Source organism: Suillus subalutaceus, assembly GCF_016647625.1.
Source record: "Suillus subalutaceus strain FC151 chromosome Unknown DFJ58scaffold_29, whole genome shotgun sequence".
NCBI classification, from domain to species: Eukaryota; Fungi; Basidiomycota; class Agaricomycetes; order Boletales; family Suillaceae; genus Suillus; species Suillus subalutaceus.
This window is the reverse complement of record NW_024540278.1, coordinates 129003-146750: the sequence shown is the minus strand read 5'-3', so window position 1 is coordinate 146750 and position 17748 is coordinate 129003. Positions and strand designations below refer to the sequence as shown.

Genomic DNA, 17748 nt, shown 5'->3' with positions numbered 1-17748 from the left:
TTCCACTTCCCCCACCTCCAAGTACAGATATACCTGGCTATCACCCATTCAAGAACCTTCCTGCCCAAGCCACCCAGAGTATTACCATCCCTGCAGAACATGACAGTGAGTCTCTCGCTGCACTGCTTGGAGATCCCCAGGAGCTGCCCCATAATAATGGGGCTGGGTCAATATTCCCCTCTGATAACCCCCTTGAGCCAATACCTCTCGCTAATGATACCCTCGAGATGACAACACAGTGACAGAGTTTGATCTTTGGATCCATTTTTCTCTCTTCACTTTTTCAGGACCCTCTAGCTTTAATATCCTTTGAACGTCTTTCATGCGGCCCATTGTAACCCTGTCTCCATTCTGCCATCCTGTCTTTGATACAACCTGCATTAACTACTTCTGTCTTCACCAGTGCAATGTGCTCCATCCACATTTCCATATCATACTATACTACCACCTCTTCTTCTTTTCTGCCTTTGATAAAATCTGCAGCAACCATGTCTCCATTTCGTATTGTATCTCGACCTTGCTGTTCAATGCCATTAAAACCAAGTTACCATAACCACTGTCATAGTAGTACTGATTATCACTAGTACCTTTGCTCTTTCCCATCTATATGTCCTTTGACACAATAATGTGGTCTCAGTTCCCGACTCACGATTCCTGATCTCAAGATGATTGCATTACACAATACAATATTATTTATTGAAGTCTTACTCAATGGTGCAGTGCAAGTGCTGCCAGGCTGGATGCTATTCACGACGAGTTGTCCGACTTTCAAATCTCCCTCAGAATGGCACCGGATGACTTATATAGATAACACAACAAACTGTCAAACCAAAAGAAATTCTGAGCTTGCGAATTTGATGGATGTTTGACAATCGTGTTGTACCAGCAGATATACCATCATAGGAATGAGAGTCCAAGCTGGTAGTATTCAAAGTTAATGAAACATGTTACAGCATATTTGAAGTGCATCAATCCACAGTAACCTACAGCTGTCCATGGAGTAAGATGAGTAATGAGGTAGAAGGGTAAGCTGGTTATCTAGATCATGTATCTGTGCATCTGTCAGTGGACGGTTCGCTTCTGGTACCTGTACATCTGATAGCTGCTGTGGGGGATGAACGACAAATGCGTTGTCTGCTGTTTCATCCACACCATTTGCTGTATTATGGTGTTGACGAACATGATCTTCATCAAATGCTTCCCAGTCTATTCCATACTCTTGGAAGTCACCCACTTCATCATCTCCCGGGATGAATATAGCATCCACCCCACGCACACCATTTTGAAGCATGCCAAAGAAGAACATGTCGCGTGGACTGCGCTGGCGCTCATCACGAATTGAAATTCTGTGATGGTTCCATGATTCAGCCCAACATCAGTAAACACAATACATAGCATGTAATCACAAGCATCAGCATAATTCTGTTATCAATCATTGCATGGTCTTGTTTGACCATTTAAAGACACGGAACGTTCATGATTTTGGTACAGAAGTTTGTAATCAAGAAAAGACAGCTGTATTGCTCGAGTCTAAACTGAAAGGGATGGTGAAGACAAAGCTAAAATTTAGGATAGAAGACTCGCAACCACAATGCTGGAAGTGAGGCTCACAATCTCGAAGCTGAGTATGAAATACAGCGTCTTCCAGAAAACAACAGTAAATAAAGTTATGTACTGTAAAGCTAAGAATCAGGCCAGAGAACTCACAACCACCATGCCGGAGGTAAGGTTCACAATCTCGAAGCTGAGAATGACATATAATATCTTCCAGAGAACAACAAATGTCTACTGAGGAGGGAACAAAACATTACATAAACTCCTGTGAATTTTGTGCCACCTGCATTAAGATATGCGATGATTATCTGTCATATATCAATTGGGAATTGTGTGAAAATGCTGTCCCATTGCACTCTAGCTAACATGTGTTCACCAAGTGAACGACAACCAATCTACATCCTACTCTGAACATTTACGCAATTTTCTGTGTTTATTTAACCACCCACAATTGCATTCTGCTTTGCATACTGTTGCAGGAGGTTGTGGCCTTGCGCAGATGCTACATCTTGATGATGTAGTCTCTTACACCTGGCCTTGACAACAGTGGGTCATAGATTACCCCAGTACATCACTTACTATTCAAAGAAACATAGTTTGTATTGTGCCATGCATCAGGAAAATCTTGCATTTTTAGCTACTGCAAGGAGGACTTCTTTCCGTGAGCATTCAGACCTCCGTGTTTTAGATTATCATGTTTGTGACCATGTGGTCATTGAGCAAGATCATGTATTTGCAACAAGCTCTCCAAACCGCAAAGGAATATTATAGAAAGCCTAATATACATATTATAACTTGACTATCTCAATTTTCATTGATTGTGTTCATCTTGCAGAACTAGAGCTTCAATCATACTATTCACGTGAATACTATAAAATTCAGAGATGACCATGGTATTGATGTACGTCCTAGGATCAGTGTATAAAACACAAGCGAACAGATGTACAAACAGAATTTGAATTATGCCATTTGCGCGAAGACTTATATTCTGGGGTTGCCACGATCTAGATGTATTCCCAGAATGGTGGCCATTCGGTGTTCACATTTCACAAAAATAAAATAATCATCAAGCCATGAGATTAAAATCAAACGTAAATGAGTGTATGTAGTTAGTAATCACAGAGCCCTAGGATGAATCAAAAGTAGCATCATTGCACTGTTCCCTCTGCCTCGCGAGAGTGTTGACGGACATATTGGCCTTTGCCATGTTGGTGAGGTTATTGCGGTCATTCCATCCGAAAACCTTTTCTATATAATAATTTCAGGTGAGGCTCGCAGCGGGGAGTGTACACGACAAACCTAGTCCACCATTCAAGGAGAAGGTCAATCCTGCGCTGTGCTGCACGACCAGGAGCCCTTTCAAAAAAGTCCATGATGATCCGCCAGAATTGTTCATAGTCGAAGTCACCATCAACAGAGCACCATGAGGTAACAGACAAAAGTGCAAATCAAACCTGTTATGTAGTTGTCATATATCATCAAGCTTACAGAATGATAATACTACTTACTTGACAGGCAATGTATGTGATCGAGCGAGGCATAACTTTTCTCATCTTGATGATGTGAGTGACGTGTTTCTTGACTTTAGCTCCGAAGGCCGACCTCTTAGCATGTCTGTTGTTCTGGATGACATCTGTGCCATCACCATCCCCTTCAACATCCTTTGCTGAGGAAGGTGATGTAAACACGGCTTTGTACGCCTGAAAAAACCCAGTGAGATCATGAGGATTTGGCTACTCCAATGCGACAAACCTGAAGGAGAACTTTGCCTTTGAAAAGACCTTCCTCTAGGTCATCTGAATTGGCAGTATACTTGTTATACAAGACAGCCGGAAAGGAGAGCTCAGTCACAATATGGCCCTCTAAGCAATCTCGAATCCTGGCCCTTACGCTAGGGAATAGTGAACATTTTTTCTTGAAATTCTGAGTGTACAACTTACATGGGGTTGCTCCAATCAAGCTCAGCTGGGCAGAGTAGCTTGCCGCACGCATCATTGGTGAATCCATGGGAATGCTTATCATCAGTGTCAATCAGGGGATCAGATTTAAATTCATGGTTAACCCATTCAGCAACAAGTGCCTTAAGCTTTGAGGTATCGTCACCTCGAGCACTGTCAGCCCCCTGCCAAAGCTAAACAAAACTCAGCACAACAAGACTAATCACTGACATAGTAGGAACAGCTAACCAGTTTCAACATGTGTGAGTAGTCATCATAATCCATGTCCATAGCTTTCACATGAAGCCATGGCAAAGTAGTCATGAGGGCAACATACCCTATCTGTAGTCGGTCTTCACTGCATAAAAATGCAGGGTATAAGTGTTCACCCGGAGCATCAAAAGGCAAAAAACTTACTCGAGGCTGGATTCTGTGTCATCCTCAGTTGTACACCTTCGGTCATTTTCGCCAATGAGATCCCTGATGTTATCAAATAGCATATAGTAGTTTGATTCCCTTGTAGGTAGTAGTGAGTAAAAGCTAACACTGTATATGCAATAGTAATCTCACTTTTCCTTGACCACGCACCCCGAGTTTCTTTTCCAGCTGTGTGATTCTCCGTCTCTGTCAAGCCTGCACAGATGCCACAACTGCCTGTGATTGTTGGCTGTGATTGTCCTGCCAGTCCTTCAGGTTGACGTGCAAAGGCTATCCTGGTCCTGGATGTGCAACCCCAATGTGCTGCCCTCAACATGTGACATACTAGAGACAGATAGAACAGATAAAATGGTTGATATAAGGCATTGCTCAATACTCAAGGAAAGGGAGATGCAAGACAAACCTAAGGGATAGAGCTCATATTATATGTCAGTGTCATATCCTGTATTCCGGACCTTTGTCTGATGATGTTCCCACGCCTTCCGGATGCACATCCAGACCTCCATACCCTTATCCATGACTCCAGTACTCCAGTCCACTATCGGTTTGGATCTGTACACCTTCATACATCCATATATCCATACCTTCGGACCTCCGCAGCTAAGCCTGCTTCATCCACCCTTGGTCCTATTGTATCCGAGCTCATTCCATCTCAGACTCTACCTTCCCTAGACTACCGGTCTATATCCATGATCCATATCCTAGTCTCGTCTTCATCTAGATCTCCGGATCTGCTCATCCGATATCCAGATGCCTCATCCGATATCTCTAGACCTCCGGATCTGACCTATACTCATATCCAAAGCTCAAACCTTAAATCAGCGTCTATCTCCTTATGGTAATCCCCTTGGCTCCAGACTTCGGTTATCTGTGTTTCTGTCTTGCTTATTGATCCTTGTACTCTGTTCATCTCCGAGTTCATTTACTTATGTTCCGTTCATACTTACCAATATATTTCCACATGCTTGTACATAGTATTTGTCTTCAGCTTACTGATCCTCTCGGATCCCTTCCAGTATATAAACCTCTGTACAACTCCTGTAAAGTTTCCTCAGTTCGAATATCATATTAGACTTCACTCGTTCTTGTCTTGGACTTTGGTCCATCTGAGTTCTGCCTTTCCATCATACGTATACCACCACACAAGTCGAGGGAAGACAGCAAGGAAAGTAGTCCTCTGGGTTGTGCGTAGTAGGCCATGATATTGAACTGGCACCTGACACGGGTTCATTGCTGTTATTCAACAACAGTGAAAAGCCTGTAGGTCAGATCGACTCGGAATTAGTATGTCTGTGGTAAAGTCAGAAACAAAGGACGGACTCAGGCTCGGAAGGCTGGAGTGACTTACTAGGAAAGAATATATCATCATGCGTTAAATCCGAGTCTAGAATTCGAGTTGGTGGGGTATCACGGCAGCTGGGAGACGCTAAGAAAAAAGGTCAAGGTCGCTGCCTCTCCTTGACCTGAGATCCTTGACTCGGACATTGAAATGATTACTGCAATGCAGGGAAAACTCCTTCAGCAAGTCTCCCATGTACTAGCAGTACTCCGCTCAAACATAGTAGTAGTACCAAGGTTTCCCATCCATGTTGAGAACAGCTGAGTGCATGGCGGCAAGTGCTTGATGTCTAACTGGACCTTGGGCCAGGGATTGTCAAATTTACTAGTACAACTGATGAAATGCCTAACATCAAAGATGTGATAGCGTGATAAAAGCAAAGGACACACATCAAGACATCTGGGTTTGACATAAGGGTTCACCATCATTTTCTGGGCAGACATGCCAAGACAACTACTAATAACATGAATCCAAACTCACATTGAGTAACTGGATGAAAGACTCAGATCTGTATCGATCATTGTTATAACTTTACCCTGAGAATTCAGAAACTGGACTAGACTTGCCCTTCCAAGTCTCTCAGGTTTGCGAGAAGTGGCTCGCAAGACCTAGTAGCAGTACTGCTGACTTGAGGGAGGTAACTTGAAGGCCTACTAATACTGGTATTCTTAGCAGAAATGGTATTGAGGTCCTGGTGGGGACTAGTAGGCGCATCATCAGGTCATGGTGGTGTGGGTCGAAGAGTGGCACATGCTTCATGTGCTAAACTCAGAGTTCTTGCGGCAGGATTAAAATAATATTAAAAACTGTACCAATGGCAGTGCTCACCTCAGGCTATGATTGCCTCAGTTGATGATGATGACTCGGACTCTGGCAGCGACGAGAGTCACAGTAAGATGAAAAATTAGTCCATGTGTCAACTAGTAGTACAGCCGCAGTCTCAATATTCGTGTGATCATCCGATGTGGCCCACTCACTCAGACTTTACACCATATTTGACGGTGTACCAGAGCACACTGTAACAAAAGCCAAAGGTCAGAATATAGGAAAGAAGAGTAAGACACCCACATGTGGCCACCCCATGCGAGGATAGCTACAAGTGTGTTCATCCCCACAATCCCTAACATTTCTATAGCTGGTATAATCCAGCCTATGCTGACCGAGAGCAGAAGGAGGCTTAGTGAGCTGTCAATAAAGGTTGGTGATGAGATGGGTTAATTGCTGCTGATACAAAAAAGTCTCTTATGTGGTTGCAGCAACAGCTTCAGCACTTTGTTCAGGCAGAAGATCTGTCAAGTAGGCTATAGATGGGCTCAGAACGAACTCGGTCTAGCATGCAAAAAAGTAAGTAAAGCTATTCAAACTTGGTCAGATGACCCACCACAACTCCATTTACGAAGAGACAGGAGAGACACAGCGACAACCCAACCAAACTCCCAGGCAGGTACTCCGCCACCAGCCCAAAGACTAGTACAGCAAAAGGGACTCCAATGAGCGTGGTGGGTAGCGCAATGCGGAGCCTATCTTCGGGCAACCAGATACTGTTCCGGTGGGTTTTGCGGTGCACGACAACTATGTCTGACATTCTGCCAGATAACAAAGTACTGACTATGCATGCGTGAATGTCATGGTGTTGCCAGTCATTACAATAAACAAGCAAGACGCACACATGTTGCTGATAGCCACCAAGACAAAGCAGACACTGATTATGGCGGGATTGGCAATGTCAAATTTTGAATCCTGGAATGTAGTCGTAGAATCGTGTATTCTTGAGTGATTTGATGGAACGGAAGACAGAAGAAACATACGAGTGTCCATCCCAGAGGGACTGTCAAGACTGGTAGGAAAATCTTGAGAATTCAGTGTGTAGAGGCAGTTATTGAACGGACTAACCAGATTCCACCAAGAAGGCCATAAATACTGTGAATGACTATCCACTGATGGTGATCGACATGAGGTTAAAGTGCCAAAATTTGATCTTATTGGAACGGTGACACAAAGCACACACCCTGCACACTGCAGCAACAAGATGGAACAAGCCTGAAGACCAACAACACGTGACTACTCTCTCTAAAACCCTGCGCTCGGCAACCTCTGACAACTCTGAACAGCCACTCTGCCTCTACTGCCTCCGAGCCCACATGCACCTGACCTCGCGCCTCTCGCTGACACAAGCCTGCCTAAACCAAACCTCCTGGAACACCAGCCACTCTGCTACCAGCCCTAAACCTGCCTACACTCAAGCCTCTCACAACCTGCTGACACCAGCCACTGCCTAACCAGGCTTTCAGGGGATTGATAATCATGAATTTGAATGGTCTATTCGAAGGAGTTATCTGATCAATCCCTCTCATACCTGGACGACTGGTCTCTGGGAAATATAGGAACATGAGGATGAAGATGAGGCCACCCATGACACCTAGACAGAACTGCAAGGTGCACCAGGAAGCATATGCAGTGACCAATCCCGACAGCTGAGCTTTAGGTGAGTTGTACCCCAATGAAGTAGTTTATACCACTGATTGGAAGTGTCAATACTATCATTCTGATAAAGGTCACCTAAGAGAACACGAAACGGTACAAATCAGTATTGGGAGAGCAAAAAACGGGGGTGTACATACAGATCGTAGTACACCAAGGGCATTTACTTGCTGCTTAAGCTGGTAGATGTCTCCAATCACAGCAGACCCGATGTAGGCTACAGAACCTGCACCCAACCCCTCAATAGCCTGTGAAACCATGTACACAGGGATGGAAGCAGAAAGGCCAGCACTGATGGATCTGAAGCACATGAGGGGGGCTCCAACAAGATTGACAGGTCTTCTACCGGCTAGATATGGAGTGAATAAGAGAGGTTTGTTGAGGGCATATAGAAGATAACATATGAAACGTTAAATACAAGACACGCAGCAAATAACCATAAACCGATCGAATGGCTGGACCACTGTATTAATGAAGAAATTCCCCCAAAGCATTGTGGGTGCTGACCCCATGAGAGATGGCTGGGTGTTGAGATCAGATGCAACTGCAGGCACACACAAGCGGATCACTTGTGCTATGGTTACTGAGAATGCGGTAAAGTAAGATGGAAAGACTCGGGTCAATTGTGTAGATGTGCAATGTATGATGCATGAATCCAAAGGAAGAAAGAAGTGTGAGAATGACCTGTTTCTTGCATTTTGAGAACCGCGTGTATATGTGATCATGGCCAGGGTTAGAAATAGCGGTCTCTTCTGATATTGTGTAGTCCATTGAAGCCAGCTCAAGGTTCACAAGTCAAGGTGGTATATACTGCACCTGAGTAGTACTGTAGTCATGGTAAGGTTTCCCATCCATGTTGAGAACAGCTGAGTGAATGGTGGCAAGTGCTTGATGTCTAACTGGACCTTGGGCCAGGGATTGTCAAATTTACTAGTACAACTGATGAAATGCCTAACATCAAAGATGTGATAGCGTGATAAAAGCAAAGGACACACATCAAGACATCTGTGTTTGACAAAAGGGTTCATAATCATTTTTCGGGTAGACATGCCAAGGCAACTACTAATAACGCAAATCCACACATGGAAATGGTACACTCCTTCAAACGTCAGCTGCTAAGCGATTGAGAAGTACTATGTTTTGTAAACCAACTTTGACCTCACTCATTGTGTTTAATTGAATTGACAGCCAACGAGAATGCCGTTTTGACATCATCATTTCAGCGTGACACTGTAACTGGACATCCTGCTTCAAACTCACGCTGAGTAACTGGAGGAAAGACTCGGATCTGTATCGATCATTGTTATAACTGTACCCTGAGAGTTCAGAAACTGGACTGGACTTGCCCTTCTGAGTCTCTCAGGTTTGCGAGAAGCGGCTCGCAGCACAGAGTAATTAGCGCTTTTCACAGCACAGTTACAGGTGATGCAACCACATTTCGTACATTGTTTTGTGTCTAACGTCAATAAGAAACTTGGAAGGGTGGACGTGCATCTTGTCCTCGATCAATCACATTGCAACAGTGCTTTGAGGGCATTCGTGTTTTGGTTCCTCATTAACTTCCTTTTGTCAAGTTTCGTCAGCACTACGAGATCATGACTCCAGGAATTATTCCTTGTGGATACATGGATGGTTGTGCATCCATATTATATAGAAGCTTTGGATCTCAATGCTGAGTTGTTCCGTGTGGGAACATCCAAGATATTCTTTAAGGCTGGAGTCCTCACCGATCTTGAGGAGTGGCGGGATGCCCTTCTATTTGACGTCTTTGAGACTACAGGCCATCGCTGGGAAGTTCCCCACACGCAGACAGATGAAGAAGGTTCTTGATGTACAGTTGCAATACGAATGATCCAACGTAATTCTCACGTGTATGGGTCTTTGCAAGTTTGGCCATGGTAGCGACTATACATGAAAGTAGGGTGACTTTTATCTGTTTTAAACTAATTTTTTTAATCATTTTTAACAGATTTGTCTGTTACTTGTTGCAATATGGAACAATGAGTTCAGATATGTTGAGCTGCAACTTTGAAAAGATATAGCAGAACGTGATAATAGGAACAGGAAAGCCTGCAGGACGTGAAGATGACTCTTCAGGCGAAATATCATTGAAGACTTGGAAGCCGAGCGCCCACTTGCCCTTGACAAAGATGCCATGTTAGACAGAAGCAAAAGGATGGAAGCAGAACTCAAAAAAGAAATTGTAACCTCATACACTGTCCTCGATGTCCTCAATTCGCAACTAGACAGTGTCATATATCTTCAGGAGGGCAATGAGAAACATGAAATGTTGTTTGGGACAGAGTGGGGTATTTGGTATAATCACATTGTATGTATCCAGTGCATGGAGTTGCCTAATCTCATTCTCAGTTGGTCCTTTAGAGCCTTTGTCCCTCTTTATCTGTATGGTCTGATGATACTTGTAGGTCCATTCAGAATTTTATAACTCTTAAATGGCTTACTTAGAAGCGCTAACCTCTGAGCCCCAGGAGATATTCAAGCTCCTGCATCTCCATTTCAAAGACCCAGTGTTCCCTCGCAATCCATAAGACCATCATCACACGCACCTCGTCTGGCCAAATCGGAGGCAGCGGATTGGGAAGAAGCGGTAAGGTGGGTTCATAAAGTTGCTGGCGCATGCGCATTTGTGCGGTGGCCCAGGTAATGTACATCAACTCCTTTAAAATGTCAGTGCCATAGCTTTTGAATAAGTTTGACTCACCAGTTGCCCTCCCGTCATTGTGAACATGACATTCCTAGGTCTTGGCGCATGTTGGAGAAATTGTTGAGGGACCTATAGATTCATATTGGTGATTCGTGAGTAGCCAATGTTAAAAATCCTCAACGTACCTGGTGATCTTGGTGTCCATCTCCATTTCAGTTTCTGACTCCTCCGTTAGCATCAGTGCAATTGTTCATGGTAACTAGAATGGTAGATGTGAGGTGATTGAATGGAGAGTGAATAAATCCCTGTCTTCATCATTGAGTTGAGTTACCGCGCCTAACGCAAACATCCCAATTTGGAAAGATACTATGTGTCTGGCATTTTCCGGAATGGCACAGTCACTTTGGAACAACTTTAAACGATTTGTACTTAGTCTTCCTCATGGACCAACTTGAAGCCTCAGTTAAGGGAGATGGCTATACAGCACTCAGTGTCCGGTTTGTGACTTCTTTTCACATTTAGGCAGCACGCTAATCATCTACATATTTCCAAGGGTCGTTTAACGCCTATCATCTGAGTCCGCTTCATCTTTGACATTGACATCTCTTCCAATGGACAATTCGCCCTTTCTTCCTCTTGGGACCACACCCTGTGTCTCTGGGACCTGAATACTGGCCAGACCACTTGCACATTTGTTGGCCACACCTCCAATGTCTTCATCCATCAGCCTCAGTGCAGACAACAGATATATTGTTTCTGGTTTGCGCGACCAAACAATCAAGCTTTGGAACACCCTTGGAGAGTGCAAGAATGATATCAAGGATGATGGTCACACTGAGTGGTACATGGGAGTCATGCATAAATAGAAGATCAGACCTTGACAATACGATCCAGGATGTCATGTGTGCATTTGAAGTCCATCTTGGGTTCGCTATCAGAGACCTCACCAATGATACAGGACGTAAATGATGACTCAACCAACTTTGTAAACTATTTTTTCCTTATGCATTGTACGTGCACACTAAGTCATCATCCGCACTCAGACATCGAGTCAGTAACATCATTTTTGTTGTGGATCAAACATGCTTCATATATTTCTTCACCAGAGCATTAGACTTTCTGTATCTTGACTACAAAGTTCCTCATCCTTTGAACGTGATTATCACATCGGACACTACATCCAGATACCAAACAAATTTCTTGTTCCTTTTACGCCTGATCAGAGGTGAGCTATGGTTATCTTGTACTTCCACATACGTTCAACAAAACTGTAGTGGAATCTGCCATTTGACAGCTTTCTGCATGACGCATCAAAATGTACTTTTTCCGACCTTGAACCAATCCAGGAAACTCCTTACCTACTTCCATTTTGTGGCGCATTTGTTCGTGACCACTCTCTCCGCATATATATTCAATGTAGCAATTGGGGGAAACTTTGATGCATTCCTGGCTCAGGCCGCTGCATGTCGTTTTGGAACAAGCTCTGAGTTTACCAATGTCTTTTCAGTCGCTGAGGCTCACTCCACTGTCTTGAATGACATTCTTAGTGCTTGTTTGATGTGCTCAACCAAATGAGCAGCTGGTGACCTTTGTGGGAGCCTAGAAGTTATCCTAGAGCTCTGCATTATTATCGGTGACCTCAATGATGGGCAGTTGCAAGAATACCAGGTGTCATCAGCTCTTGATGTACTCTTTGCTGCATTTTGTGAGAAAATGTCAACCCTGGTATGTAGTTGACTGCTTTACATTTATGAAGCTAGTAGGCTGATTCCGGATCCTTTGGTTGGAGGTCAAAGTCTTAGAGGTCTTGTTGGAGAAGGATTTGAAATCATCGCAACATCAGGAACTCTTGCTTGCATTACATTCCGATGGACAATTCACCCTTTCTTCCTCTTGGGACCACACCCTGTGTCTCTGGGACCTGAATACTGGCCAGAGCAGTCGCACATTTGTTGGCCACACCTCCAATGTCTTCATCTGTCAGCTTCAGCACAGACAACAAACATATTGTTTCTGGTTCGCGCGACCGAACAATCAAACTTTGGAACACCCTTGGAGAGTGCAAATAGATATCAAGGATGATGGTCACACTGAGTGGTACATGGGAGTCATGCATAAATAGAATATCAGACCCTGACAATACGATCCAGGATGTCATGTGTGCGTTTTAGCCCCAATGTCATGTTATTGTATCCTGTGGATGGGACAAGGTTGTAAAGGTGAGCATTCCTTAAGATTCATATCATTAGCTGTCCTAGTCTAGTGACATTGTATCTAGCTTATCAGTGTGATCCTTTGGACGAGCTCAAGCCCAGCTTCACTGATGTTGGCCCCAACTCACTTGGAACCCGAGTGTGTCGATCGCATGGTCAACAGACAATCAGACGTTGCTCAGTGGATGTGTTCGCGTCCAACTGCTACTGGCTACATGCTGTCAGTGCCAGCTGCGCTGATATCTTTGACTTTGAGAGCAAGTACGTACTTCCAAATTTTGTTATGATATCTAACTGATTCAAGTTGGCGCTATCCCTAGGACGAGCTCAAGCCCAGCTTCACTCACATTGATTCTGACTCACAGAGACCTGATGTGTATCGACTGCATGGTCAGCAGATGGGCAGACATTACTCAGTGGATTTGTTCTCGCCCAACCACTACTGGCTACATGCTACCACTGCCAGCTGCATTGAAATCTTTGACCTTGAGAGCAAGTATTTCAAAATTATGTTGTGGCATCTACTACTAGCTTATCAGTGCGATGCCTAGGATGAGCTCAAGCCCAGCTTCACTGATGTTGATCTCAACTCACAGGGAGCCAAGTGTGTTGGTCGCATGGTCAGCAGATGGGCAGACGTTGTTCGGTGGACTTACTGACAACCTTGTTTGTATCCAGACTGTCACTTCTTAAAATCCTCTTGGGGAGTCTCTTGCATGGTGGACTCGGAGGACATGGAAGGTTACCCTATGCATCGTTTTTACTGTAGCTGGCTGCTGCTTGCATCTCAGAAAAACATTTGATCTCTTGATTCCTGGTAGAATCTATGACTTAATGAACATTTACAAAACCTCTAGAGTCTCAGCTTCCTGTGTGTTTTGTTGACATTCCACATAACCTCAGCAACCCAAGCCTCCCGGGCTGAAGTTGATATTCATCCAAGTCGTGCCAGAAGACAGGTTTACTTGCGGTTCGCAGATGTGAGATACCCTTGCTCTTCAGCTATCCGAGTCGTCCCTGCAATGATAATTAGCACTGGCCCTGACTAACCTGAAGTGCACTTATTTCACCTAGCTCATTGACACTTCAACTTGTTCAAGGCTCAGTCTGGCAGGTGGAAATCCACATTGTTGGCCATCAGTTGACTCGGACAGCCACCAAGCTGTTGGTTAGTTCAGAATTACTCAGTGTATCACATCCTCGACTTGCTAATCCCAAGAGCCGTCACGAAAAGGCATCAAAAATCCCTTTGGCTAAACATTTGTTGTGGACACAACTGCAGAGCAGGAAAAGGAGCACTTGCTCACCAAGGCAAATATTGATATCCTGTCGGACTCATTCAATTTCATGGGGAGTTGGATGCATGGCGGGTGCAGTGGTGGCACGGGTGTAGGTTTCCTACAGACAGACCTGTGGACTCGCAGTCCATAGTTCAGACAACAGATTTGGTTGATGAGTTATGGCAAGACCAAGCTGGAAATGAGAATGTTTAAAAACCAGGGCACACCTGCGCTATGCTGCATGCTGGTGGTGATGGTGCAACCATCACCACATTTTACTTGAATGCAGAAGCCAGGAACTTGTTTAAGTTTTGGATATCATTATAGTTGGAACCTGTCATATCCCGTATTCTGGACCTACGTCCGATGATGTTCCCACGCCTTCCGGACGCCTTCCGGATGCACATCCGGACCTCCATACCCTTATCCATGACTCCATACCCTCATCCATGCCTGCAGTCCTCCAGTCCACTATCGGTTTGGATCCGTACACCTTCGTACATCCATATATCCATACCTTCGGACCTCCGCAGCTAAGCCTGCTTCATCCACCCTTGATCCCATCGGATCCGAGCTCATCCTACCTGAGACTTTACCTTCCCTAGACTACCGGATGATATCCATGATCTATATCCTAGTCTCGTCTTCACCTAGATCTCCGGATCCGCTCATCCGATATCCAGACGCCTCATCCGATATCTCTAGACCTCCGGATCCGACCTATACTCATATCCGAAGCTCAAACCTTAAATCAGCGTCTATCTCCTTATGGTAATCCTCTTGACTCCGGACTTCGGTTATCTGTGTTTCCGTCTTGCTTATTGATCCTTGTACTTTGTTCATCTCCGAGTTCATTTGTTTATGTTCCGTTCATACTTACCAATATGTTTCCACATGCTCGTACATAGCATTTGTCTTCAGCTTACTGATCCTCTCGGATCCCGTCCAGTATATAAACCTCTGTACAACTCCTGTAAAGTTTCCTCAGTTCGAATATCATCTTAGATTGCACTCATTCCGTCTGGACTCTGAGTCCCTCCGTTATCCATCCGGACTTGAGTACGCTACTCTTGTCTACTCCGAGACTTAGGATAGATTCCTATAGTCTACATATCCGCCTCTGTCTTCGGACAGTCCTCACCCGTTAGTTTCTAGTCCGGATCCGATCCGGATTGGCCGTTACTCTATATACGCGATACTTTAGCTCTCTGAAATAAGGGGCAAGACTCGGGAAAGGGGCACAGCGCACGAGCTGAGGCCGAAGCCCTTCGGATCCGATACTACTTGAGTACGGTCTTAACAGAACCATCAAGAAGGAAAACAAGACCACTCAACAAGGTTGAGACAAGTACCCTTCCATCCCTTGCGGTGTGAAAAACACAACCTGACTAGGCACTTGTAAAGGTGCTAAGCCAGTATATGTCTAAGCTCTGCCTATGCTGCTATACTTGCAAACAATAAAGCAAGAACGTTCGACCCAAGGGAAAAGCTACTAAGGACAACTCAAGATTGAAAGACCCAAAAGAGCGCTATAGCGCGGGAAGGCGCGTCGCAAGATACAGCGCTAGTGTGTGGGAAAGTATGTCACAACTATAGAGCGCTATGGCGCAAGAAAAGCAGAAGTGCGGGTCGGTAGATGGTCGCTATCGGGTCGCTAATGCATTGGTAGTGGAGTGCTAGTGCGTTGGTAGTGGAGTGCTAGTGTGCAGGAAAAGCAGAAGTCAAGAAAGCAGACACTGAGTCAAAGGAAGGTGCTGGATAGCGAGTGAGGTCAAGGGTATTGATTGCAAGGGTGAGGAAAGTCAAGGTAAACCAATAGGGGCTATAGAGCGCAACTAAAGGTGACTACTTCTAAGTAAAACCTAAGGAGAAGGAAATACAGTCGAAGGGAAGTAATGTTGAAGTAGTCACCATAGGCTTGTTATACTAGTAAGCTATACCATCTTGGACTCAGAAGGGATAGGATATACATGTAATAAGACTGTAGCACTTGTTACAAACTCGAGGCAAGGCAAATTACATACCAATGAGGTAGGATGGACAATGGATGGATTCCAATGTTTTGGGTGGATCCTAGGGTGCGAGAACAGCACGCTGGACAAGCGCTAGATAGAGCAGACATGCACTAATGCTCCTATAGACACATTGCTGGTAGTTCTGATAGCGCTATGAGCGCGGGGATAGCGTCAGATAAGTCGCAGGAGTGTGAATAGCACTGCAGGAATGTGTGCGCATAGTGCAGGAAAGTGCGGAATAGTGTCGGACAAGGGTTATGGCTGAGGCAAGTGAAGACTGCTGATAGGGGAGTAGTGAATAATATGAGGGATAACTTTGGTCCACCTATTGAAGGCTTATGCAGGTATACATGCCTAGCACCAATATGATTGTCACAGCGGGCTGCAATGGTCCAGTAGCACAGTATTGTCATAAGTGCCCATTTTAATCCGATCTGATAATCAGTGTCAAACCAACTTTTGGTCAGAAAGTCTTAAAATGCATTGTATTTCAAGATATAAATAATGCAAAACGAGAATGCTCAACAAGGTTCACACAAGTATTCTAATGTCCCATGCTGGCTACAATGGTGGAGAGTCACAACCAAGTTGCAAACGCTCATGCAGATCTAGATTGGATGACGAGTGCTAATGGCACTTGCCACGAAAAAGTCTTGAATTATCTTGTAGTTCAAAACATCAATAAGGTATATAGGATTGCTCAACAGGTAGGACCTAATTATGTTATCATACCTGGCTGGTCCTGATGGCGCAACGTCGCGACCTTGTCAGGAACTCCTAGTGGCAATTTAAATTTGTAGAACATCCATGGCCATGTACCAACAACGCAAATTGCTCACAGTATACATAGCGATATCTAGCAGGAGCAGAATGATATCCTTCTATAGTTCCCACGGCTACGATATCGAGGACCCATGAATTCACTGATGAATCAGTGGCATCCAGGTTAATTCATTCAAGAAATATGTGGTGCAGGAGCCACACATGGGCATCCAAGTTAGTATCCAAACCATCATGCATATTGAGCCCTAGGAAAAAATCCTTCCATTTTGCTCCAAATCATCTTGTTACATCACACCATCGGTGCTCGATACGGATGTTGTGAACGCTTCTGCAATACACATACCTAAACATTAATGCAGGGTTCATGGGTGGTACTGACTTACCGGCCCCATATATAAGACCCTCACTCTGTACCTCTGTGTCACGAATTCCAAATACAAACCATTATTCTTTCCTAAATACTCGTAAAACACCCGTTAAGCGCCCATCACAAGCGCCCAGTCAGCGTCTGTACCTATAACATTCACAAACCCTAACCCGAACTTCTCTATTCCGTTAGCGCCCACTACTTCTATATCCGATATCCCTGACTTCGACTTCCTTACGCAAGCAATCAAATCACGTGACTCCAGAACCTTCGAGAACCCTTGCACAGCCATCACACGTTCCATGACATCATAGTGTAGTTATATTTAGAACATCGTACAATTCCCTTTTCTATTTAATGATTGGCTAGTTAGTTCAGATTCAGATTCAGTCTCCGCTTCAATATATGTATATAGGTAGCTCCTTGTAGTCAGTAATTCTTCAGTTCAAACCTCTTTTGTATTAGCTTACTGCTAGCAATCCTAAGACGTCCCTGCTATCCTCTTCTCTTTTGTCGTGATAAACCTTGTTTGAGTCCTAGTCTCTGCCCCTACGTTAATTCGTTATAAGGGTTGTGACACTCTGTGATTTTCCATCCATTCGGCTACTCGGAGATTCTCTGTTCTGTGGTCTCCACGCACATGACTGGGGGTGCCATGCTCTGCAATTGCATTGAT

The 17748-nt window shown here is 44.5% G+C and overlaps 4 protein-coding genes across 4 annotated transcripts; 1 reads left to right on the top strand and 3 right to left on the bottom strand.

Moving 5' to 3' along the window:
• Positions 1-934: 934 nt before the first annotated feature.
• Positions 935-1372, bottom strand: DFJ58DRAFT_657479 (uncharacterized protein; the record flags this gene model as incomplete). The annotated part of the gene is made up of 1 exon (XM_041381983.1): positions 935-1372. A coding segment is annotated over one exon (438 nt), but the record flags the coding sequence as incomplete, so codon positions are not given.
• A 1474-nt stretch (positions 1373-2846) lies between these two features.
• DFJ58DRAFT_636629 (uncharacterized protein) lies at positions 2847-3002 on the bottom strand (the record flags this gene model as incomplete). Its single annotated transcript, XM_041381289.1, has 1 exon — positions 2847-3002. A coding segment is annotated over one exon (156 nt), but the record flags the coding sequence as incomplete, so codon positions are not given.
• Positions 3003-3038: 36 nt separating this feature from the next.
• DFJ58DRAFT_657431 (uncharacterized protein) lies at positions 3039-3685 on the bottom strand (the record flags this gene model as incomplete). Its single annotated transcript, XM_041381978.1, has 3 exons — positions 3039-3254; positions 3307-3445; positions 3495-3685. Coding segments are annotated over 3 exons (546 nt in total), but the record flags the coding sequence as incomplete, so codon positions are not given.
• A 7312-nt stretch (positions 3686-10997) lies between these two features.
• On the top strand, positions 10998-13320 carry DFJ58DRAFT_657354 (uncharacterized protein; the record flags this gene model as incomplete). The annotated part of the gene is made up of 3 exons (XM_041381972.1): positions 10998-11108; positions 13023-13138; positions 13185-13320. Coding segments are annotated over 3 exons (363 nt in total), but the record flags the coding sequence as incomplete, so codon positions are not given.
• Positions 13321-17748: the final 4428 nt, after the last annotated feature.